This window comes from Stenella coeruleoalba (assembly GCF_951394435.1).
Source record: "Stenella coeruleoalba genome assembly, chromosome: 18".
Lineage (NCBI taxonomy): Eukaryota > Metazoa > Chordata > Mammalia > Artiodactyla > Delphinidae > Stenella > Stenella coeruleoalba.
Genome location: NC_137164.1, coordinates 66458420 through 66484344, shown reverse-complemented (window position 1 = coordinate 66484344; position 25925 = coordinate 66458420). Strand labels below are relative to the sequence as shown.

Genomic DNA, 25925 nt, shown 5'->3' with positions numbered 1-25925 from the left:
GAGAATTTTTGAACGTTCCTTTCACCCCTGCAGCCACTCACACAGTCACGCACTATACTGCTGCCGATTTGAAAACAGCTTGACTGAAAGTCAGTGCTTGCCACTGTGGCTTGTATTTGAGAAGTCTGACTTTTCTCTGTCCACAACTTCCTCATCCCATGACCTAATTTCCCCAGGTGACATCATAAGGACCTTCCGATTTTGGTCAATGAGAGCAACCCTGGAGGGGACGGCCTCTTTCTTCAAGGGCCACCTCTCACCCCTGCCAGGGCTCCCCATGGCAAATTCTTGTCCCTGTTTTCAAGTCAGTCCATTCCAAACATCCATCCACACTACCCAGATGTCTTCACGGGATGCAGTAAATAACACACTTCATCTTATTAATGTAGCTTCGATCTTACTAACCAACCTGCAAAGAAGGTGTTAGCATTTCTAGATGAAGAGATGGAAGGCCAGTGGTTGAGTGTTTTGACCAGAGCCTCATGGCTGGGAAGATTGTCTCCAAGCTGATTCCAAAGTCCCATGTCCTTCCATCTACTAACTGCAGGGGTAATATTGTGAGAGGAGTTCTCACCTTAACTCAGAAGCTACTTCTGCTGAGAGTGAGGCTAAGTATATTCTAGCAGGAGCATTGTGTCCCCTGGGGTCTCCTGTGACCGACTTTGTGAGGCATACGCACAGCCTAAAAGAGCCATAATCGAGGAAACTCGTTTTACTCCCGGTTTATGAAACCGTTTTCAGACCCCCTTAGTCCCAGGGTAGCCACCCTGTAGGGCAGCATCCCCACTTTAGAGATGGGTTATGAAGAGTCAGAAACCTGCAGAAGGCAGCTGAGCAAGTACAGATGCTGCCAAATCCCATCAAAAAGGCAGGTGCCGCGTATGGACGCCTAAGCCCTCGGATAGAAAGTGTAGCTCAGGAAAACAAGTGATAAAAGGACATGTTGCTGACAAATAAAACTTGCTAGGAGATGTGAGTCTTATGATCTATGTAAATAGAGATGAAACCTCCATCTACAGAGCTTGAGGCAAACCCACGTGAATTAGTCACCTATGGCTGCTGTAACAGATCACCACAAACACAGTGGCTTAAAACAACACAGAATTATCGTCTTAAAGCTCTGGAGGTCAGAAGCCTGACATGGGCTTCACTGGGGCAAAAGCAAGGTGTTGGCAGGGCTGGTTCCTTCTGGAGGCTCAAGGGACAGAATCCATTTCCTTGTCCTTTCAGCTTCTAGAGGTCACCACATACCTTGGATCGTGGTGGCCTTCTAGCGATTGCTGTCACCCCAACTTCTGCTTCTGTCTTCATATCTCCTCCTTTGACTCTTTCAAAGACACTTTTGATGGTGCTGAGGCCACCCAGATAATCCAGGATAAATGCCCCATCTCAGGGTCTTTGAATGAATCACACCTACAAAGTCCTTTTGCCGTGGAGGGTAACATACCCACAAGCCCTGGGGGTTGGGACACGGACATCTTCGGGGGACCACTGTTCTGCCACCCACACCATGCGACTGAAGAAATGTCATCCCCAACGCACGATGCAGTACTTAAATCTCTCCCTCAATTTCCCTCCCGGCGATGATAGGGGATATTTTTCTCTCTGCATGCAGGCACGAGCTTCTCTGTTAGATCCGGCAAAGATGCCTCTTCCTTCCCTTCCCAAGTCTAAATCCTAGAAAAGCACTCTTTACGCCCATCATGTTGCTGAGGGAGTTATCAGTTTCTAGGTAATAAAACATTAAAGTTAGGGTTTCTATCCCTAAATGGTTCAAAATATGGAATGTGCTTCGTTAAGTAGTAGGAAATAGTCACCTTAATGGAGAGATTCCATCAACTACTGGAAAGCAATAGTGTGTCTTTCTTGGTTTTTCCTGCTGTCCTCAGAAGTCAGTAATCATAGAGGTTTATAATGTACACTTTTTTTACTAAATTCTTTAGCCAAAAGAGAGACAAAAGCACTGCTAGGCTTAGAATAACAGTAATAGCCAGCATTGATTCCATGGTTACTATATGCCGGGACTGGCTAAGCTGTTTTACTCTGACCCAGTAGTTAAAACCAAGTGACCCATGAAAGATGCTAGAAACATCGGACCACTCAAATATGCCGATCAGATTTACTATCAGGATATCAACAATAGACCCAACTCTACCAAAGTAAACAGGATCTTGTGACAGTTGAAATTTGAGTTCAGACTTAAGGCTCGACGTAACCCCCCCTTCCACACTTAGCTTCCTCAGACAGCAATCCTGAGAGGACACGGGTGTATTAAGAAATGCTGACTGCAGTAAGTAGCTCTGAATTCTATAAAAGAAGAGCTTAGCAACCTCTGCCCCACGGCAATAAAAGTGGTTCTTTGGAACACACAGCTTTCAGAAAAGAAAAAACTTCCCGAGTGATGAGTGGGTACTAAATCTCAGATTTTCACTTGGAGTTCAGGAATTTCATTTTCCATCATGTAGTTCTGGGTGCAACAGTTGCTGTAATAAGGTTTAAGATCTCTTTGCTGTAACCCTATTCATGTCTGAACTAAACAAAACCTTTGCCATTATTATTTAGCAAATAATTGGTGCTAAGTAATATTTAGCCAAAAAATCACAGGTGCTACCCTGGCCAGGTGAAGTCTTTCCCTGCAAACCAAAATTCTGAGAGACATGTGGAAGAGATGATTGCAGCAAAGCTCCAGGCTATCTCTGTTGAGTCTGGATTTTCATACCCTCCTCCTGCTTTTCTCTAGAAGGCCCATTGCAAGAACCAACCTGAGCTGTTGTGTGGACGACACTCATTGCTTTGTCTGGTCTTTGGGAGACAGTGGTAAGGCTACATTATCTGAAGTCGAAGTAGGCGGAGCGTCGTATGGTCCTGCTAGATCCTCAAGAAGACAGAGCAAAGAAACAGGCTTCGAATACTGCCAACAGGCTGGTCCTGTAGAACTTTGCAAAAGCGCCTTCCTGGCAGGTCCTTTTATTTCACAGCAGAGTGGCCGTTTCCCCACTCTGGTGATGAAACACGGCAACATGTAGTCTGGTGATGAAACGTGGCTTGTTTGTCCATGATGGTCCCAGCAGGAAACCGATGGCATTCTCAAAATAGGGGTGTTTATTCACAGAAAGACATTTAGACGGGTGGGGGGCAGGGCACCATAAGTGATGGTGCAGGTACCCGGAGTATCAGCCTTACTGTTACCACCTGTAGGAAGTGGAAAAAACCGGGATGGAAACCTGGAAGGAGAGTCGTGTGGAGAGAGAGAGGGCCGACCTCGGAGGCACAGTGGCTGACACTTGAGGGTTCAGCCATCTGAGGTGGCCTGGGCAAAGCCTCAGGGAGAGGAACACCCTGACCCTCTGACCTCCTGCGACGGCTCCCCATTGGCCAAACTCTATGGGGATTGGGAAGACATGGGGACACCGATGAAGCCCACCAGGTCAGCCTCACCAACAGAAGGAGGCTAGCGGGGCAAATGGAACTGCTAAGTGGCAGAGCCAGGATCTAAACACGGTACTTGATGACTGATGTGGCTGGATCTTTGGAATATGTATTCATTCAACAAACATTTAATTTCCACTCTGAAAAGCACCGTGTGAGGGGCTGAGTATCCTGATGTGGTAGCATCTCCCACTGAAGGACCCATTGAGCCCTGGTCTGGGGCTTCCCATGTGGAACTCTTACAGTCATCCTAGAAGGTGGGTGGCGTTATCTTCATCTGATAGGCAGGCTGTCCACAGGGGAGGTGGGCTTGCCCAGGGTCACGGGGGGTCAGGACTGAGATCCCATTACCCATCTGACCCCATGCCCGCATTCTTCACATGTTGCCCCTGAGAGCAGCCCCTTCCCACAAGGAAGTCTAACTGGGGAGAAAACCAGTCTGTTAGTGGTGAAGACTCTCCTTCCAGAATTTTAATATTTCCCACCTTAGGACAAGGACTAAAATAGCATCACTGCTCTTAAATGATGAGGCAAGAATTGGAGACTGTCTGGTGTGGGGTGTGAGGCCGTGCTGAGCTGGGGAAGTGCAGATACCCACAGCCCAGCATGAGCGGCTTCAGGAAGGAAGACCCCGGCCCACGAGATGAAGGGGGCCTGGAGGACCACGCGGTCCAGGCCCAGAAGGGAGTTCCTCAGGCAGAGCTGCAGTTTGTTTCTTGTGGGATGGGGCCCTGGACTTGCACATGATGAAAACACAAGGTGGCAGGTCCGAGAGGAAAGGCCCAGAACGGGGAAGGTGCAAGAGCTGGCGCTGGGGGCCGTGGTGGAGACGCCAGCGAGCCGTCCGGCTTCTGTGTCCGGTTCCCTCCCCCGCCCCGCCCCCGCCCCGGGACACAGGGCACAGGCGGGTCTCAGATCGGTCAGGCAACTCGACCTCACAGTCTGCGTGTGATTCTCCGAGTGTGGTCCCTGGACCAGCAGCACCGACATCCCCTTGGAACTTGTTAGAAATGCAAGCTCGAGGGACCACGCCAGGCCTACAGGGACAGCAGCTCTGGGCGTGGGGGCCAGAAGCCTGCTCCCCCCCAGCCCTGGGGGTGCCTCTGAGGCAGCCTCCGGTCTGAGAACCATTGCTGTGGTGTCACGGATCCAGAGCCCCGCGGGGGACTCGAAGGTCGTCAGTGCGGCCGGAGGAGGGGCCGCGGGGAGCGGTGGGCGCTGGGACAGCCTGTGACAGACCCTGTTTGGCGCGGGCCAGGCTGTCGGTATCGGCAGTGGCGCAGGTGAGATTACAGGCCGCTCCGGCCGGAACTCAGCGGAGACAGAAAAGCAGGGGCTGGAACAGAGGGGATCAAGGGGACAGCTAGGACTTCGAAGGCGGTCAGCGGCACCCAGTTTTTACCAACTCACTTGGATTCTCACCCATTTTCTTCCTGTTCTAATTCACTTTTCTGACGCAAAGACACCGGGGACGTGGGGAGGTCAGAGGAGGCTTCGCGAAGGGAAGGGGCACGTTAAAAGGAGGCTTCCCGGCAGAGGGGTCGCTGTCTCGTTGAGGACTTTAGGTGGGTGCGCGTGGCGTTTCCCGGGAGCCTTGTGTGCCGGGGCCGGGCGGGAGGAAGGGCGGCCCGGGGAACAGGACGGGCGTGGGACCTCACTGTGTAGCAGGCACTCTTAAGCGTTTTCTGTTTAACCCCCATCCAAACCCTCTGACCTTGTGAGATGGTGAAGTTTGGATTCTATCCCGTGGGCATCGGGCAGCCTTTTTAAATCTTTTAAGGAGGAAGTGGTCCCGGCAGATTTTCGGAGCCTCTGGCTCTCCATCCTGACCACACACGCGAGTTGCCCGAGCAGGTGATTGAAAGAAAATGCAGCCACCAGCCCAGCCCGACTCGGAGAAGCGGCCCAGGCCTGGGACTGGGATGTTGGACGGGGCCGGAGGGTCTGGACAGCACACCCGACGGCCTGACCAACACGGAGGGTCTGAGCTTAACTCAGCCGAAAGCATTTTAAGTACTTGACTCTAACGGCGGCATTTTGTTTTCTTTCAGGAACGTTCTCACGGCCGGTGAGTATCCTTTCTACGTCTCCACGTAGCTTCATGATGTAAACTTTACAACCTGTTTTGCCTGTAAATGTTCACAGCTGTGCTTCATTTGCTTAACAAATGCACCTCACGCATCTCACACCAATGAGGGGACCCTCCTGAGTTCCCGTGGGACATTTCTTCTCTTTAGGAAATGCTCTGTACAGGCATACCTCGTTTTATTGTGCTTCCCAGAGACTGTGTTTCTGTACAGATTGAAGGTTTGTGGCAACCCTGTGTTGTCAGATGATGGTTAGCATTTTTCAGCAGCAAAGCATTCGTAGCTTAAGGTATGTACCTTACTTTTTTAGGCATAAGGCTATTGCACACTTAACAGACCACAGTATAGTGTAAACGTAACTTTCATATGCACTGGGAAACCCAAAACTTTGTATGACTTGTTTTATTGCAATTATTGCTTTATTGCGATGGTCTGCAACCAAACCCACAATATCTCTGAGGTCTGCCTGTCTAGCTTTTCTCAGACTAACAGTAAAACTATAAAACAAGAAAATCTTCATTTCATTGTTGTCTCTATGTAGAGTGTAAGGGAATGAAACTTTTTAATTCTTGATTCCACCTCTGGAGTGCCTCTGATAAGTTACTAAACACGCATCCGCTACTTTCCACGCCGTTAGCCCTCACTGGCGAATATGGACCAGTGAGGAGCTTGTTTCAAACGCAGACTGTTTCTCTTTGTCAGAGCTGCTTTGGTTATCCCGTGAGCATCTTCTTCATCGTGATCAATGAGTTCTGTGAAAGATTTTCCTACTATGGAATGAGAGGTAACTCTTCAACACTCTCCCCACCCCCGTCAGTGAAGACCTTGAGTTACTGTAGCCACTGCTAACTTTGTTGCCCTCTCGTCCTCCACCACCCTCGGCAAAAAGCGATCCTGATTCTGTACTTTCAAAGTTTCCTCCACTGGAACGACAATCTGAGCACCGCCATCTATCACACGTTTGTGGCTCTGTGCTACCTGACGCCCATTCTCGGAGCTCTCATTGCCGACTCCTGGCTGGGGAAGTTCAAGTGAGTCGTGGCAGGTTTCTTGTTAACGAGCAAGCCAACGAGTAATGATAAGCTTTGGGGTTTCGGAGGGTGGGCTAGGGGAACGAAGAATCAGGGAACGTAAAACTCTTAGGAGAGAGTCCCAGGCCCTGTTTCTACTCATCCTCATATAGTCAGAATTCAGCACAGTGCCTGGCATTCGGCAGGGTGAATGCAGGTAGCATCGGTAGGATTTTTTTTCCTCCTCTAAACACTTATAACGTCTTTGTCGCATCTTGAAATAGTAGGAGGGATAGCGTCTGTTGTTAATGACGCGTGAGAAATTAAGGGCTGGGAGAACAAAAAAGCTCCCTCAAAACAACCCAGCTGCTGAAAGGCTCAAACTGCTGGACCACGAGCACGGGGTGCTCAACCAGTCCTGCAGGAAGAGCTCCAAGAGTGCGCTCGATGCGGGGGCAGGGGGCGGGTCGTTGGGACATTTCCTTGGACTTAACACAGAAGGAAGTAAAGGCTCTTCCAGGTCAAATGCATGACACGGGCAGAGGCAGGAATATTCACTATCTCAAAATTACTCAATATAATTCAAAAATAACCAATGGACCACTCCTGCCCGAATATTGTTACCAGGTGCAAGATAAATATCTCTGACTATTTAAAGATACAGGTCATCATTTCAGTAGCTAGGTAACAATAGACACTGAGTCTTTCAAATAGTTGAAAGAAAGAACAGATCTTCTGCCTCCCCAGGTTCTCGCAGCCAAAACTTCGCTCAGTGCTTACATGCTGAGGAAAAATTCTTCAGCAGGCTCTGCCTTGCAAAGGTTTATCAGGTAATTGTCCCAGTTTGAGAAACAAGGAGAATCGCGACTGGGCTTTTGAAAGTTGGAAGCAGAGGCCTTTTCGCGCTGGCGTAGGAAGTGTATGGCTCTTGTACAATTAACTTGGATTCTCTTGACCTCTTTTAACACAGGACAATTGTGTCGCTGTCCATTGTCTACACCATTGGACAAGTAGTCATTGCAGTGAGCTCAATTAATGACCTCGTGGACTTCAACCATGATGGAAACCCTGACAATATTTCTGTGCACGTGTGAGTTGATGTTAACTGCGGCCCTACCCCATCCTCTCACTAGTTGCTTGTTTGGTGCTGTAATTTAAAAAAAAAAAAATTTTTATTGAAGCCTAGTTGATTTACAATGTGTTAGTTTCTGATGTGCAGCAAAGTGACTCAGTTATACATTTATATATTCTTTTTCATATTCTTTTCCATTATGGTTTATTACAAGATATTGAATATAGTTCTCTGTGCTGTACAGTAGGACCTTGTTGTTTATCTTTTTTCTTCTTTTTTTGTGGTACGCGGGCCTCTCACTGTTGTGGGCTCTCCCGTTGCGGAGCACAGGCTCCGGACACGCAGCCCCAACGGCCATGGCTCACGGGCCCAGCTGCTCCGCGGCATATGGGGTCTTCCCGGACCGGGGCACAAACCCGCGTCCCCTGCATCGGCAGGCAGACTCTCAACCACTGCGCCACCAGGGAAGCCCTGTTTATCTATTTCATGTATAGTAGTTGGTATCTGCTGATCCCAAACTCCTAATTTATCCCTCCCTCCTTTGGTGCTCTAATTTTTAATCATTTTCCTTGAACCTTCACCATAAGTGTAAAGAAAGCTTTCCACCCTCATCAGTGTAGAGAAAGGTGTTGAATTGACTCAGAGTTGGGTCCTCAGTATGTCACCATCCTAACAGTTGTCTGGAGTCATTGCTCACTTGAAGGCTTGGTGTCTTGGGTGCATCTCCCATGAGGCGTGGTCAGTGCACAGGATGTTTGTATTAATCTCCATCTTCCCTAGAGGGACATGAACTCCCACAGACCTTGATCCTCAATTGCCCCAGGTTTCCTCAAGACTCTGTACCTTTGATTTTCTGTCTTGTACCACATTTCTGCTCATTTTTCGGTAACTCAGTTTCATAAATATTTTTTCTAGCCCTATGTTCTGCTTTCTTGATGAACAGTGCTCTTGACAACTGCTCCTCTGTGAGATGAATTTCCCTTCATGGCAGTCTGGCCTAGCAGACAAGTTGTAAAGATTTATTTCGTTTTCTGTTCTTTTGTTTCGATTCCTCGATCTATGAGTAAACCATCTAATGGGTTGGGAAAGTATTATTGAAATTCAAATTAGTATCTGCAGTATCTGTGTTTCTGGTTTGTTAGTCAATCAGATTGCCACCCAGGCTAGGTCCCTGGATGTGAACCCGTGGTGTCCCCAGGGAGCTGTGTAGGTGGAGGGGAGTGGGTATAAGCAGGGTATAATCCACAGCTCAGATTACCAGGATCTGAGTCCCACAGAGGAGCTGTAGGACCCAGGCCAACTTATCTCCTCCACACCTCAGTTTTCTAAGCAACAATATCAATTAAGAACATGGAGCAAAAAAAAAAAAAAAAAAAAAAAGAACATGGAGTTCGGAGCCAGGCCGTATGGGTTCAAGTTCTGCCTGTGCCTCTGACTAGTATTGATCTTCAGCAAGATTCTTAACCTCTGTGCCCAGTTGTCCTTATTTGTAATAGTACCTGCCTGTGCGTTAATCCAGGTAGAACACCTAGAGCACTGCCTGGCAAGCAGTAGGTACTCAAGAAAGCTTAGTGACTTATTTTATTTCACGAGGTTAGTATTGAAACCTGCCTACAGTCCTCACGAGAGTGCACGGTATATAATATTCAACCGGCCATGTTTTTGTTGTCCTTTAAAATGCTCAGAGTGACACCGCCAAACACAAGTTGTTTTAAGAGGCAAGCAAGATGAAAGAGGTGCTTCTGCCAGTTAGCCTAGGAAGATGGGCATGATTTTTTAAAGAATTCTTTCTATGTGCAGTATCTTCCTTGACTTTATCTGTTTCATAAAATATTTTTTTAGCATTTTAAAACAATATTAGCAATCAAGAAGATATGGAATCAACACTTATAAAACCTGAAATTTGTAGTAACCTATTGTAAATCTAACAAAATGAGGGTTGGTAAATTCTGTGAGTGCTTTTCTTCAATTCAGGAGATAAAACACAGATAACTTGGAAAACACAAAAGTAAATTTAAAAAATTTAAGTTTAGGGCTTCCCTGGTGGCGCAGTGGCTGAGAGTCCACCTGCCGATGCAGGGGACGCGGGTTCGTGCCCTGGTCCGGGAAGATCCCACATGCCGCGGAGCGGCTGGGTCCATGAGCCATGGCCGCTGACCCTGCGCGTCCGGAGCCTGTGCTCCACACAGGAGAGGCCACAACAGTGAGAGGCCCGTGTACCGCAAAAAAAACCCAAAAAAACCCCAACTCTTTAATCCCTTTTATTATTATAAATAATCTCTTTTTTATTATAAAAAGTTATAGTAATAAACATTTTGCTCTGCTTTTTTCAGTCTTCTGTACTTTGTGAACAAGTTAAGATCCTACTACATAACCTGCTATTCTGCTTTGCAATTAAATCATGTTTTCTAATGTCTTTTAATGACTATTATTAGTCTGTTATGACTGTACCAGAGACAATGCTTAAAATTTCACTTACCCATTCTTTTGCTAAAAATCATAAGGCTACAAAAGAACTCCATACCTGAATCTTTGTTCCGAATTCAAGTCATTTCTTTAAATTTTCTAGATGGTAAATTATTAGATAAAAGTATGAATTTGAAGACCCTTGAGTTCAAGTTTCATTCAACTGTCAAGACTGCATTTCTTGAATTATCTTCTGATACAGGTTGAATCCCTTCTCTGTGTGCCTGGTCCTCTTAGGGAAATTAGGGGAAAGAGAGGCCGATGATTTTAAGGATCTCACATTTCAGCAATACCCATCTCTTTCCCTAGGGCACTGTCCATGGTTGGCCTGGCCCTGATAGCTCTGGGTACCGGAGGGATAAAGCCTTGTGTGTCTGCATTTGGTGGAGATCAGTTTGAAAAGGGCCAGGTGAGAGCATGCGTCACCACAGAAACCATGTAAGTGATTATAAACACCGAGGAATCAAATTCCATGGTCAAAGTGTATTCTCCATTGGAGGCTGTTCGAGTACACATGAAAGTAAGACACTGACCAAAGCTAAGTTCAAAGTCAAGTCAGATCATCGGCTACAGTTGATCCATTACTGTATTGCCAAAATCACCCTACCTTATCCTTTTTTATTACAGGAAAAACAAAGAAACAGATTTTTTTCCATCTTTTATTTGGCCATTAATGCTGGAAGTTTGCTGTCTACTATCATCACTCCCATGCTCAGAGGTAAAAAATATCTGAAGTGGACCTTGGTTTTTCTTTTTTTAATTGTGAAGAGAAGTCAGGTGAAAAGGTTGAGTCCTTGTTGGTTTGTCCTGTCCCACAATTCTCCCACGATGCCTCAGCTGTCACATACATCCTAGAGGATACAGTGAAATCTGGAATGCCAGCTACTTTTCTTTCAAGATTTAACTGCTAATCTTATTTGAATCCCTTATCCCAGTGACCCCTGAAGAAGTTAAACCATCCTTAGCATAGCAATCGATTTTTCTAACTTATTATTAATGCAAAGTCCTTACTCATGGTAAGAGATAAGACAAGAGAGGCTGTTTGGAAACCACAGCGGGTGGGCCATAGTTGACATTTTTGCCTTCAAGCTTTGCTTCCCAATGACGTTCAGCGAGCCAGGAAGAATTTAGCAGGCAAGGTTTTATTCTTTGCTTTCCCATCATCTCAGATATTTCTAAAAGAACTGCCCCCAAGGAAGAGAATGGGGCAGCGTCTGTCATCAGCTCACAGTTTTGTGCTTGTCAGCACTCCATTGAGGGTTTATGAATTTCCCATATGGAAGGGAATATTTGGGGACAAATTAGACCAAAACAGGACTATGGTGTCCACACCTCGAGTCAGAATAAACTATGAAAGAAGATAATTTATGGAGTTTATGTATTTCTGCCTGTAGTAGCACTTTGAAGATGACACTTAAACCCCATTCCAACTTGCTTTGTATGAAAATGTACTAGCTTTTATTCTTACATTATGTTTTCTCACCCCCTAACCTCCCCCGCCTCCAGGTTCTACTAGAATATGTGTTGTGCATGTTTGAATTAGAAAATGTGTAATAGGATAATTTTTAAGGGAACATCATGGCTCTCATACAGATATAACGTCAGCATGACAGAGATTTTATGTAACTTATTAGTTGATGAGGGAACTGGAAAGCTGCTACAATCAGTTCAAATAAGGATTTGACTAACAGAGATTTAGGTCTTTACTGGATGGGGGGATTATTTTGCATTGCTGTGAATAGGAATCATTTGTACAGTAACGAACAGGAAACATTTGTATGACTATAGTTTTCTGCATAGTTAAGTTCTTTCTCTGCAGAACTGTGAAACAGTTGGTCAAAAACAAAGACAAACCCCTTTAGGATCAGATGATTCCTGGAGGCTCCAGAACTCCATTGAAAGGACTTCCAGTAATTTCTGTTGCCCCTTCCAGAGTCTTAATTTTTTCCCTACCAACCCTAGGATTTCAGAGCTAAAGTAGATCTTCAGACAGGAGTTAGGAGACTATGGCCCACAGGCCAAATCCAGAGATCTGGACAAGACCATCCATGTGTGTATCGTCTATGGCTGCTTTCACCTACAAAGGCAGGGCTGAGTAGTTAGGACAGGTCCACAGCCTAAAAGATTTACTATCTGGCTGTTGACAAAAAAGTTTATTGACCCCTACCCTGGGTCATCTAATTGTTTTCTAATTGGCATGAATTCAGGGACATATAATCCTGATTTTCCAGGGCCCTTTGATTTTACTTTCTGAGTCCCACTTTCTTCATATTATTGTGTCTAGGTCATTTTCGTCTCTCCCAGTAAGTCAGTCCACAGAACATAAGGATTCCCACTGATTTTGGCTTAGCTGGTATCAGACGTCTATTTAGTGGCTAAGGTCAGAACCCGCCTCCACCTCCTGCTCTTTCTACTGCAAAGCCGTTTGCTCAGCCTTGTAGTAGACATCGGTCTACTGCAATGACCGTCTACTTGCAATGACATCAGTAAGGCAAATGGATAAGTCTAGAACATTAAGTGAAAACAATATGTAAGAACCAGTTAGGGATTTACAAAACCGGGAAATAGATGAGTATTACCATTGCCATACTGAATTTTAATCTTGTCATTTCTCCCCAGTTCAAGAATGTGGAATTCACAGTAAAAAAGCTTGTTACCCATTGGCGTTTGGGGTTCCTGCTGCCCTTATGGCTGTATCTCTGAGTAAGTAGATATCAGTTGAATTACTACAGTCCTGTGATCAGGTCAGGCCTTCATATTAATTGTTGTGACCAGCTTTTAAAAGTTCATGTAACAAATTGTAATAGTAAGTAACACAAAGAATTGCTATCCCATGTTAAACATACTCTGAGAATTCAAAGAAAGTAGAGTTGGCGTGTTGTTTCAGAGAAAGTAGGATCAAAAAAGAGTCCAGAGGAAAGGGGATCAACTGAGTTGGACATTTAAAGGTTTGAAACTATTTAGGCAGATTAAGAAGAAGGTGATAGAATCTGCTAGACTAGGTGAAACCATGGCTGAAAGCTTTTGTTCTTATCAACATGTGCGCATCTACAACTTGCCTGAAGACATGGCAACCTGGTCCAATTGTCACTTAAATATTTCCAGTGAACATCTAGTTTTCCATAATGTATCATCTCTAAATGTTTCTACAAGACTGTCTTCCCTCTGGGAGGAATATATGTGTATAGTCATTTGCACATAAGTTCTTGGCATTGGCTTTTTAGGAGGTCTGAAGAGTTTTCTACAAGGGATAGTCCAGTTTAAAAGATGGTAGGTGTCTTCATTTCTTTGGGCTGCCATGACAAAATGTCACAGACTGAGTAGCTTAAACAACAGAAATTTATTAATTGTCTTACAGTTCTGGAGGCTGGAAGTCCAAGATCAATCTGTCAGCAGGGCCATGCTTCCTCTGAAGGCCCTAGGGAAGAATCTCTTCCAGGCTCCCCTGCTACCTCTAATCGTTCCCTGGCTTGTGGCAGTATAACTTCAGTCGGTCCACAGCCTTCCCCCTGTGCGTGCATCTGTGTCCAAATGTCCCCTTTTGATAAGGACACCAGTCATTTTGGAGTAGGACCCACCCTAATGACTTCTCCTTAACTTCATCATCTGCAAAGATTGGATTTCCAAATGAGGTAACATTCTGAGGTCCTGGGGACAGGGACTTCAACATCTTTTGGGGAGAACACAGTTTAATCTACAACAGAAGCAAAAGAAGGAAACAGAACCCAATAACCATCTCAAGCCTTCATAGCATCTCCTCCCTCTCAGATGAGGTAGCAGTCAGCACTATCACGTTCTCTGATTTTTTTTTTACCAGTTTTTAATAGTATTGAGTATGCCCTTTTTCATCTCTTTTGCTCATGTTGTAGTAATTTAGCTTTATCCTTACACTTAGGCGAAAGCTCAGGATTCGCCCCCTTTTTAACATCCATTTTCTTCTGTAATTGTTTAAATATTGCCACTCTCCCCTAGAAGGCTTATATATGCCTTCTCTCCTTCAATTCTGGGTAAAGAGATAGGTTTTCAAAAACTATTGTTTTATGCCAGATGCTGTGTTAAATTGGCATCAGGTAAATTCTCTTTTCGTCCCTGTGAGTCATCCTTACATCAAAGATTATGCTTTTTCTTATAATGGATTTGAGAAGAGGCCAAATCCTATGCCTTACCATCCTCTCTAGAAGTTCCTATCGGCAACAGTCCTATGCTTGAACAAGTTCATTAGTTAATCAGAAGCTTAAAGATTAAAATATTGGTTGACAAAAAGAGGTAAACTCAAATGGAATACTCAACTGGGTATTCCATGTCTGGATTGAGGGAAATTAGCATTGGGTGAGAATACAAGTAAACTCCTCTTCCTTTAACTGCAAAGAACATCTACAATCCAGGCACACACTTGGAGATATGCTTGAGAGTTGGCAAAACTTCATGTCTTCTTAAATTGGGGAAAACAAGTAGAAGTCAAGCAATTCGTCGATGTTTTAAAATTATTGAATTGTGATATTGGATAATCAGAAATCCCAGCATAGAGATTGTGGTTTTCAGAGTCTCTTGCAGAAAGGCTTTTTTTTCCCCCTAAATTATTTTCACAGTATTATGCATTTTATAAGAAGGTCCATGGAAGAATGGCCTAATTGAAAAAGAACTTTTTAACTTTTCGTAAAACTGTAACTGCACATGCAATTAATGCTAACTGTTTCTGTACCATGACCACAGAATAAATTCTGCCATATGTGATTAAGTAGAAGTTTCAACAGATTAGTTCCTATTTTTGTCTGAAGATTTAAAAAAAAGAAGAAACTTTCTCTTGCTATTGCAGCCAGAAAATTAAAGCTGTGTTCTATGTATTTGTAGACTAATGCATTAATCTGCTTTGTGAAAGCATTTATCCCTGTAAAGAGGGATAGAACTTGTGCTCAAATAGCTCTACCGAGTGTCTGCCAGCTGCCCCAAGTTCTGGGAAGGAGATAGTATTAGGCTTCAATGTTCGTATATGAGAACACAATATAATATTACTCAGAAGCTGCTGTGATCATTAGAATCAAAAGCACTCTGGAAACCAGGAGAGAGGGAGGTAAACCAACACTAATGAGTAATCCCGGTATCTCCAGAACAAGGTTGTAACTCAAATAAAAACACATATTCTAGTTCACAGATAGTTCTGTCAAACTCCCTGTTGACTTATCTTCTTTTGCCCTCCCCAGTTGTATTTGTCATTGGCAGTGGAATGTACAAGAAGGTCCAGCCCCAGGGTAATGTCATGGCTAAAGTCGCCAGGTGTATTGGGGTAAGTATTTCAGTAGTCTTCTCTCTCAGTCACATTTAGTCACCCCAGAGCCTTCTACCTCCTTTAAATTAAAATTCAATGAACCTTTGACTTTCCTTTAGACATTTTATTCTTGTTCTTTCCTTTTTTGATAAATTGAAGTTTCTTATAAAACTCACCAAATGGAAAAGGACACAAACAGAACTCAAAAAGGGAAGGATGGAAATGGCTATTGAACTTATAAAATAAGATCAGTGGTGATAGAAAAGCAAATCAAAGGGACTCTTTACCTCTTAAAATGATAGACAACATCTGATGTTTGTCAGGGAGCAGTGAAACAAAAATGGAGAGGTCTGGTTTCATAGTGTATATCCAGAGTCTGAAGTGTGGAAAGTGTCAGTAATCCTACGTGCAGGAACTAAGGCCAAGAAAATAACTTTTAAAAATGAACACAGCGTCACATGAAAAGATTATCAATGTATGTAATAGTTAGAAAAAAATTTATGACAAAAATTGAAGTCCAGCAAGTTGCTGAAAATAGAACAGTGTTTAACTTATAGTGCATCTATGTCATACTACGCAGACATCAGGAGTCTTGTTTCCAAGACTATTTCACCAAATAGGAACATGCGGAATATGGTTTCTTCCATGTGCATCTACACGGTATGTGTCCACACAGGCACATTTTAAGGCAGGAAATCAATATTGAGTGTAGGAATTTTTAAATAATGGAGTCAAATAACTTTATTCTCAAATGTGCTACCCATTTTTTTTCAAAGGAATATCTACATTGTATAATCAGGGAGTAATGTGTCACTCATTTTTTTTAAGTGTGGGTAATCTTTTGGATGTAAAGGCAGCCTTAAGATAATTTTAGTCACTTACTTTCCCCTTTTCCTGATGTTATTGTGTTAAACTATACATGTATACTTTATCAAAGTCAAAAATTCTCCCGCCTCGCTGCTATTCCCTTTTCCTCCTACTCTTTCCTCTAACATTGGAACTATTCCCACCACAAAGCTTTTTCCAGTCTAATAGGAATGATCCAATTCCAGTGATCTCTAAGTTCTTTCTTCCCAAGTAACTGATGACTTAGCCCCAACGCCAAAAGAACAATTTCAAGCTATTTAGTCATGAAAATGATATTGTTATTTCCCAGCATCCTAAGTCACCTTGTAGCTTTGAGTTATTGCTTTTAAGTCACAAAGTCACATACATGTCCCCAGCTGGCATCACCATCGTCTTCTCCTGCTGTTACATCACTGTGAATGCACTTTGCTTTCCTAAAGGCATCTTACAAACAAGGAATCTTGGAAGCCTCTAATTTTGTAATGGGTGGTGGTAGGTAGGTATGTTTTTTGGATCAGTGTTACCATGTTTTAAAGTATGTTCAACTATAATCTTTATTTTCTTCTACTTCTGTTTCTATGTAGTGAGTTCTCCCTCTCCTTCATGTGACTGTAATACATTATAATAGGCCTTCACCATCCAGTATGGTAGCCAGTAGCCACGTGTGGCTATCGAACACTTGAAATGTGGCAAGTGCAACTGGGGAACAGAATTTTAAATTGGATTTCACTTAAATTAATTTAAATTATGTAATTTCTTATACACGTATTTCTATGTAGTGGGTTCTCTTAAATTTCAAAACCAGTACTCAATTCAGTTATTGGACAGCTTTTAAATATGTTTGAAACAACTTAGGTGTGTAAGTCTAGTTTTTCAAGCATAAATTTTAGACAGTGTAAATACAGATCAAACATTTCTGGTAAAAATTTAGCATCCAAATTGAAATGTGGCGTAAGCGTGAAGTATACCCTAGATTTTGAAGACTTGGTATGAAAAGAGAATGTAAATTTTTTCACTAATTTTTTAACATTGAGTACATGTTAAGACCATACTTGGGGTTTGTTGGGTTAAATAAAATATATTTAAAATGAATTTCACCTGTTTCCCTTTTACTTGTTAACATGGCTACCAGAAAACTCAAATGGCAAATGTGTCATGTGTTGTATTTCTACTGAACGCTCCTCTCTAGAGAATCCGGAGAGTAAAGTAGTAAGTAACAGCGTGATTTCGTTTACCCCAGCTCAAACGCTCTCAGTTAGTGAGAGGTTTGAAATAAATGCATGTCATGCCTTTAGCATCATCATTATACTAACATCTACAATTTTATATTTTGCTTCTCTTGTAAGTCTTCCATTAAAGGGAGTTTCATTGAAATGTGTTGCACTGATAAAGGAATCAGTTCTGTTTTGAAATCTGATTGTTCTTCCTTCCTTCAGTTTGCCATCAAAAATAGGGTTAGGCATCGGAGTAAGAAATTTCCCAAGAGGGAGCATTGGCTGGACTGGGCTAACGAGAAATACGACGTAAGTGATGATTACAGCCTCAACGGCCCCAGTGATCGTAATGCGTATTATTAAATAGGCTACATGGACAGAATTATCAGTCGTATCTTCATAAACTTTATTAGCATTTTAAATAAGACTCTGTGTGAGAGTGCTTATTTATGTTGAAAAGACCTTGAGAAACAATGGATATAATTTATCTGGAAACAATATTACCTCTTCATAGTTATTCATGTGGAATAATCTGCCGTTCGTTATATGTCATTATGACCACATAACTTTAGTTTGAATATCGAAGGGTTAAGTGATGGTGGTGGGATTTACATTTGGTGAATTTACACTTAAATTTGAATAATTTACCTCCTAAAGATGTTTTCACTCTTATTTTCAACACCTTAGGAATTTGGGGTTTTCTAAAGAAACCTGTGATAGGGTTCTTGGAACAATTACTCACCTCCCAGCTTGTCTCTAGATGCAAATATGTCTACGCTGAAAATAGCATTGGCTGAGAGCTCTGGCACAGGTCATGTCTGATTTGTCCCCGCACTCACTCCAACTGCAGGAGCAGCTCATCTCTCAAATTAAGATGGTTACAAGAGTGATGTTCCTGTATATTCCTCTCCCCATGTTCTGGGCCTTGTTTGATCAGCAGGTAATATGCAACTGTGTTTCTGTACATCTTCATTAACAAAACATTCTTTGGGCATTACCGCATGGCAAGCTGTACCTACTTAGTATTTAGCTCCTGAAAATGTTCTCTTCCAGTTCCTTTTTTACATTTCATTTATTTGGTAACTGTTCGATCACCTAGGGTTTCTTTCTTTCTTTCCCCCCCTTTTTTTTTTTAATTATCTAGAGGGTTCTATCCACATTTCTGTGACAAAACAATGAAGAAAAGTAGGCGGGGTCGAGTAGAGGAGCCTTGGGAAAGACAAGTATCCAGGACTCCTGCCAGCCAAATTGAGAATTCAGAGCTTTTCTCCTGATACAGCATGTAAAAGCTGTACTGTACTGTCTTTTATGGGATACACAGAGTATTTAGACTGAGAGGGACTTGATATCTTCCACGCTGAAACGGGATTCTTGGGCTAGAAGCACCATCCAGAAATGTGAAATGCCTGCCAAAGTCATTCTAATCAGAGCAGGAGCTAGAACACATCATTGACTTGTCACCCTGCTCTTTCTCCCACAGCTGGAAGATGCGTGCCTAGGAATTTTTCTAAATAGGGTTAGAAAACCCAATGCATGACGCTCAGTAGCCAAAGTGATAAGCTATCCTTTCTTTTAGAAACCGGGGTTTAAGAAGAAATTTACACACGTGTATGGTCTTATTGTACAGGAGGGATTATTAAAAGGGTAAACCATCTCTTGGAAAAAACTGAGAATAGACATTAATCTCCTTATTTGTAAGTATGAAATTTCGACCAACATCTTAAGAACAAGTTTTGCATGTTGGGCGGGAACTGGTTATTCGAATCAGGCTTGCACTAGAAATGCACTGAGCACCTTTTATCTGTGTGACTTGGCGTAATCCCTTAACCCTTCTGAAAGGGTAATAACCCAGGGCAAGGCTGTGAGGATCAAAAGAGAGAATGTATAGTAAGTAATCAGTGACTGGCTTGTATTAAGAACTCAGCCGGTGGCATATTTCCTGACTTTCGATGATGTTCTCCTAGTAGAGATGATAGATTATGTTGAAAAATTCACATATCCAGTTCTCCATGGAATATATAACATATACTTGTACAGTCCTGCATCATCTTTTACTACAAAATAGGTTGAATATAAGTAGGCTGCCCAGGTTTAAATCCATCACTCTCTTAATGGAATTACATTTTAGGACAACCTAGGCTGTCAACGATAGGCTTTTTTTTTTTTTTCCACATTTGCGTTATATCACCATTTTACTTCTTAAAATTTACTTTAATGACAATGATACTCCCTTCTGGTTTTTTGTTTGTTTGTTTGTTTTTGTGTTTTAACATAACAGTAGGCTCTTAGCAGTAATAATGTTCCTGAAACTGTGATCCCAGTGAACATAAAATAGCCTCAGGGTGTGAAGATGCTTTCACCTTGCAGGTGATGTCAACTTCCCAGCAAACCTCAGAAATGCATTTCTGTCTCTATGAAGGAGAGCTTATCTCAAAGTGGTACTTTGTAGGCTCTCTGTGAGTGGTTGGAGTACTATTTGTTGTTAACTGAACAGCAGAAATGCAAGTTGTTTCTTCTTACCTATAATCACAGTGGAACTGGGAGAGGAGCCTGATACTGAAAAACATCTTTAAACCCCATAGCAATTCAGACCTCATTCCTGATTTGGAAAAGACTCCACACTGGCTTATAAAATGCTTAAAACCCACATTCCCAGATGACGCAGTAAACTTAACTTGTTTTTAAGGGCTCCAGGTGGACGCTGCAGGCAACAACTATGAATGGGAAAATTGTAAGTCTGGGACCTGGAGCTATTTTACGGCCCCTGGTCCCTATTCCTTTGCTTTAGCCCCTTTGCCCCCTTTTTGCTTCTCTCTCATAACATTCCAACCCCCCAACTGATCCTCTGTGCGAACTTATCAATGAGATTTTCCCCCTCTTTTTAGGGAATTATTGAAATTCAGCCAGATCAGATGCAGGTGAGAGAAAATATTTAAGTCGCTTCCAGAGCTCAGAGCCACCGCTGAGGCAGTAACAGCTCCTCTCCACTTCCTCTGCAGACCGTGAACGCCATCCTGATCGTTATCCTGGTTCCCATCATGGACGCTGTGGTGTATCCCCTGATCGCAAAATGTGGCTTCAATTTCACGTAGGTGACCCTCGGGTTGGGGTTCGGACTCCATGTGTCCCAGGGCTTTGCAAATGGGCTGCGCTCCCTCAGCTCCCAGAGCCTCAGCAGAAAGAATGTCTGGCTCCTCTCCCATGACGCCACCTACGTGAGGGAGTTTTCAAAGAAATATTTTCGAATCAGATGTCTATGTGCTGACGTTTCTGAAAATTTGCCCTTAAAATAAAAGTGCTATTAATGGCACCCTGAAAAAGCCTCTCATTAAGGCTCCCTTGTATGTGTAGATGATAGAAATAGTAACTGTGGTCCAAAGTAGTTTCTAGAATTTAAATGTCCAGATGCAGATGAGAAGCTGTAACATTTATCCTCCTTAGTCCTGGTCATGAATAAGAGACAGAGAGACGCTTGGAATCCACGTGTTTTGGAGGGGAGTTGGTTTTGTCTGGGGGAGGCGGGCGGGAGAGGAGCGCTTCCCTTGTGGGTTTACCGTCAGCTTGCTCACCTGCGGCTGGCTGAGAGCCACCCTTCTGCTTGTCCCGCCAGCTCCTTGAAGAAGATGACGGTTGGGATGTTCCTGGCTTCCATGGCTTTTGTGGCAGCTGCAATTGTGCAGGTGGAAATCGAGGTGAGCTGCTTTCTGATTCTCCAGTGGCCTTTCTTGGTGGGTCTGGTGGAGCGTCCTTCTCCAGGACTGAGAGGATGAGGGAGGCCAGGGATTTGCTGATAAACTAAGTCCTGGGGCTGTGGACGATGCGCTGCAGGGCAAAACAGTCCCTTTCAGTCAGTGCGCCCTGTGGGTTCTTGTCATTGCAAAGGACGCAACCAGGAATAGGGCCAAAAAACCAACAGTTTTTATAAGGGGAGGGAAGTTTGTGGAACTTGTTCTTTTGCTATTTAAACTCCTAGGAGATCTGGTTAAAAGAGGTTCGGCACTCACAAAGTCCTTCAAAAATATGTAAATTGTAATGGGAAATTGTTCATGGGAAGATGCCTTTTGTATCCTAACATTCCTGATGATGGTTAGTTCCCAAGCTAATCCACACGTCTGTTGGACTCAAAATGGGACTGAACTAGATTCCTAATGCTGTTCGTCTGAGAGCAGCTCTCAGAAACAGGGTGTTAGGTAGTATGTAAGATGAGAGGTAAAATCTTTCTCTCTCTCTCATTCTCTCTCTCTCTCTCTCTCCCCCCTCCCCTCCCCTCCTTTTCCCACACCTGCACCCCCACGTCTCTCTTTTTCTCTGTCTCTTTCTCTGTTTCTGTCTCTGTCCCTCTCCCTCCCTCCCTCCCTTCTCTCTCTTTAAATTTTTAAGCGTGGTAACATACGTATAACATAAAATTTGCCGTCTTAACCATTTCTACGTGTACAGCTTGGTAGCACTAGGTACATCCGTATTGTTGTGACCTCAATCCCTAGAACACTTCTCATCTTGCAGAACTGAAACCTTGTACCCATTAAACAACTCCTCATTCTACGTCCCCCCAAGCCCCCAGCCATGACCATTCTATTTCGTCTCGTTGAATTTGACTGTTCTCTGTACCTCATGTAAGGGGAGTCATACAGTATTTGTCCTTTTGTGTCTGACTTATTTCACTGAGCACGGTGTCATCAAGTTTCCTCCATGTTGTAGCACATGTCAGAATTTCCTTCCTTTTTCAGGCAGAATAATAGTCTTTCATACGGATATAGCACATTTTGTTGATGCATTTATCTGTGGATGGACATTTGGGTCATTCCACCTGTTGGCTGTGGTCAGTAATGCTGCCTTGAGCTTGGGTGTGCTCACTTTCTCTTGGACATCACTAGCTTTATGCTAGTGGGAAATGAATTGTGGGGCTAAAATAGACGTGGATTACTTCAGTGACACTGGGATTTGAGAGAAAAGGCAGAAACCCTGAGCAGGGTGAGAGGCAGGGGGCTCCCAAGCATTGGGAGGGGATATTCAGAGCACTATGTCCAGGGCTGAGGTCTGAGCTTCTAGAGTTACGAGGGAGAGCAGACCTCAGGCGCTACAACAAGATCAACCTTCATTTAGGCGACGGTTACTCTGACCCCTCAGGTATCAGGCTTCATACATCAGGCATCCTTTGACCAGGTCTGACCTGGAGGTGGCTAGGTAGGACCGAGAGCAGCCTCTTGCTGACTGCTTCCATGTTCTGTCCGAGCATCACTTTCTGTGGGCGCCATGAAGTGCAGGATTGGAGGCCTCCTGGGCTTCGTGGTGGGTACGTTGTGTGCCTCAGCCAGTCCACCTTCCTCGGCCAGGGGGAAAGTGACTCCGGTGCCACGGTTAAGGTCATCTTCGGTATGCACTGAAGACCTCACTGCCAATTCTCTTTTATTTTGCTCAGAAAACTCTTCCCGTCTTCCCCAAAGGAAATGAAGTCCAAATTAAAGTATTGAATATAGGAAATGATAGCATGAATATATATTTTCCTGGAGAGACAGAGATACTTAACCCGATGCATCAAGTAAGTAGAAGGAAATGCAACTTTCTTTTTCCTCTTCTGACCTGAGTTATCACAATAGGATTTGGAGAAGCCGATCTTCTTGGTTCTTGTGTAAATCCAAAGATGAGCCCAGAAGTGAAATGTCTTCATCTCTGATCTCATTTTGGCTTCACTCTGGACCAGTGTGCTCTTTAATGTGTCTGTGAATCACCTGGGGAGCTTGTTAAAATGCAGATTTGTGACGAGTGGGTCTGAAATGCTGCATTTTTACAAGCTGTCGGGTGACACTGCTGCTGCCGGTACGTGGAACCACACTTTAAATAGCAAGGTTCTGGGTCAGCGGTTCTCCACCGGAGCTATCAAAACAGCCCCCACAGGGAACACTTGGAAATCTCTGGAGACATTTCTAATGGTCACAACTGGGAGTGTGCTTTTGGCGTCTCCTATGTAGAAGCCAGAGATGCTGACATGCAGCCCCCTCAACAAAGAATTATCTGCCCCAAATGCCAACAGTGCTGAGACTGGAAAACCCTACTGTGGATGGATGGTCATTGGTCTCGATGAGAGCTTCTCAACCTTACGTCTGGAGAGCTTTGACAATTCTGACGCCTGCAGCCCAACTCCAGAAATTTTGATTTAACTGGTCACATTCCCGGTCAGCCACCACTGAGAACCACTCCCTTAGATCTTGCCGAACTAATAATCGTGGAGGAGGAAAGAATGTTTGACTCCCGATGCTTGGGAAAGCCCAGTATTGATTTTCACCCAGGTTGTTGCTTTTCCTCAATGCTGTTCTTTGCCCAATGGTAGAAATAATTTCCATAGCATTTATCTTCCTAAAATGAAAGTAAAATGCTGGATGAAAATCATAATTCTTGTGGTAATGCTAAACAACTTCAGGATAGAGTCCACAGGGGTGGGCTAGGGCGGGGGCTGAGACAAACCAATGCCAGCCCCCATCAAGGCATTTTTGGATGTGTATGAACATGACCTGGGAAGGCCAATAATATGCATGACAGTGTTAGTGCAGAATAAGGCTCTGGTATTAACTGTGATTCCTTTCCCCCCATTATAGACAAGTGATTTTATGACTTTCAGTGCAGACAAACTGACAAGTATAAACATTTCTTCTACTGGATCACCACCCACTCCAGTAAAAGACTTTGAGCAGGGCCATCGCCATATCCTTCTAGTCTGGGCCCCAAACAAATACCAAGTGGTAAGTAGCTGGACACCTGCAGCTGACTCTTGACTGTGCTATTGGAGACTGTGCTATTGGCCTTTTAGTGGTGTGACTTTTTTTCCTCCCCATGTAGTATTATATTAGATAATCCTCAATTCTTCCTTTTTCAAGGACACAGTCATTTGACTTCCAGTAAAGGTTTGACTGGTGGATGGGAAGGGTTAATAGTAATTTTACAAATTTTAAAAAGACCTTCTGGGCATGGTATGGTGTATGTGCACACAGGTCACACAGAGTACCTGTATGGATTCTCAGAGACTTTTTGAGATAAAGTTTCAAATATATCTTTAATGGCATTCATTTAAAAAATTTGCACTGAGTAATTGGGAAATTAGAGCCGTCTCTAAAAAAATAGAGTGAATACATCAGGTAAAAGCAGTAGAAATGCATAAAAATGATTTCATAACAAAATATAGGCATCTGGATATTCCATTCAGCATATAAAGAAGCTATGAAGGTGTAGTTGACCTAATGAAGGAGTTGTGCGTATTCTGTAAGGTGAATTTAAGTGAGCTTGTACAGAACTGCGATATGGAGTTAAGACTTCTTGGTAATGTGTTTAATTAGGGAACTGTTGAGTGGCTTGCCCTAAATTCTTGGAGAGCAGTGTTCTGTGGAACCACTAGAAAGCAAGCATGAAAAGTTGTAGAGGCTCATCTTAACTTCAGGTGAACCAGGGCTGAAGAATGGAGCCCAGCAAATGTAGTCATGGTGCCCTTAGCTCCTAAGATAAATGCCAACATCACTCTCCTTCTGAACTTATTCTGATAAGTTAGATTTGAAAATGTTTTCTTTCTCAGGTAAAGGATGGCCTTAACCAGAAGCCAGAAAATGGAAAAAATGGAATCAGGTATGTGTATTTCTTTAAAACTTAAGTTATATCAGCTTCTTACATAACTAATGTATACCCACAGTAAAATTCAACTATAACAAGGATATAAAATGAGAGTATGTGGTTTACCCCAAGAATGTAAGGCTGGTTCAATGTTTTTTTAAAAAATTTATTTATTTATTTATTAAATTTATTAAATTTATTTATTTTTGGCTGCACTGGGTCTTTGTTGCTGCGCGTGGGCTTTCTCTAGTTGCGGCGAGCTGGGGCTACTCTTCGTTGCGGTGCACGGGCTTCTCATTGCGGTGGCTTCTCTTGTTGCAGAGCACCAGCTCTAGGCACGCGGGCTTCAGTAGTTGTGGCACGTGGGCTCAGTAGTTGTGGCTCACGGGCTCTAGAGCGCAGGCTCAGTAGTTGTGGCTTACGGGCTTAGTTGCTCCGCGGCACGTGCGATCTTCCCGGACCAGGGCTCAAACCCGTGTCCCCTGCATTGGCAGGCGGATTCTTAACCATTGCGCCACCAAGGAAGCCCTGGTTCAATGTTTTTTAAATCATAAATAAAATCCATCATCTTAATAAACTAAAGAGGAAAAGCCACATCATCATATCAATTGATGCAGAAAAAGCATTTGATGAAATTCAGCATCCATTCATTTAACAACTCTCAGCAAACTAGGAACTGAAGGGAACTTCCTTACTCTGAAAATGTACATCTAAAAAAATCCAAGCTAACATTGTACTTAAAGGCAAAAGTCTAAATGCTCTCCCCCTAAGATCAGGAACCAGGTTAGACTGTCCACTCCACTCCTATTCACAATCCTTCTGGATGCTAGTGCCATGAGGCAAGAAAAATAAGTAAAAGCATCTAGATTGGAAAGGAAGAAATAAAACTATCCCAACTCACAGAAGACAGGATTGCATCAACAAGTCCCAAGGACTACA

General features: G+C 43.5%; 1 protein-coding gene across 2 annotated transcripts in view; it reads left to right on the top strand.

Moving 5' to 3' along the window:
* The window catches only part of SLC15A1 (solute carrier family 15 member 1), a 145793-nt gene that overhangs the window by 40343 nt on the left and 79525 nt on the right, over positions 1–25925 (top strand). For both annotated transcript variants that reach the window (XM_079902774.1, XM_079902775.1), the window contains exons 3-19: positions 5481–5497; positions 6219–6300; positions 6406–6547; positions 7497–7616; positions 10374–10473; positions 10692–10782; positions 12684–12767; positions 15266–15348; positions 17613–17699; positions 18241–18330; positions 20077–20121; positions 20276–20308; positions 20390–20478; positions 21001–21082; positions 22810–22929; positions 23984–24127; positions 24952–25001. In XM_079902774.1, the coding sequence (XP_079758900.1) occupies positions 6294–6300; positions 6406–6547; positions 7497–7616; positions 10374–10473; positions 10692–10782; positions 12684–12767; positions 15266–15348; positions 17613–17699; positions 18241–18330; positions 20077–20121; positions 20276–20308; positions 20390–20478; positions 21001–21082; positions 22810–22929; positions 23984–24127; positions 24952–25001 (1367 nt within the window). In that variant the 5' untranslated portion in view covers positions 5481–5497; positions 6219–6293. The remainder of the gene's footprint in view (positions 1–5480; positions 5498–6218; positions 6301–6405; positions 6548–7496; positions 7617–10373; positions 10474–10691; positions 10783–12683; positions 12768–15265; positions 15349–17612; positions 17700–18240; positions 18331–20076; positions 20122–20275; positions 20309–20389; positions 20479–21000; positions 21083–22809; positions 22930–23983; positions 24128–24951; positions 25002–25925) is intronic.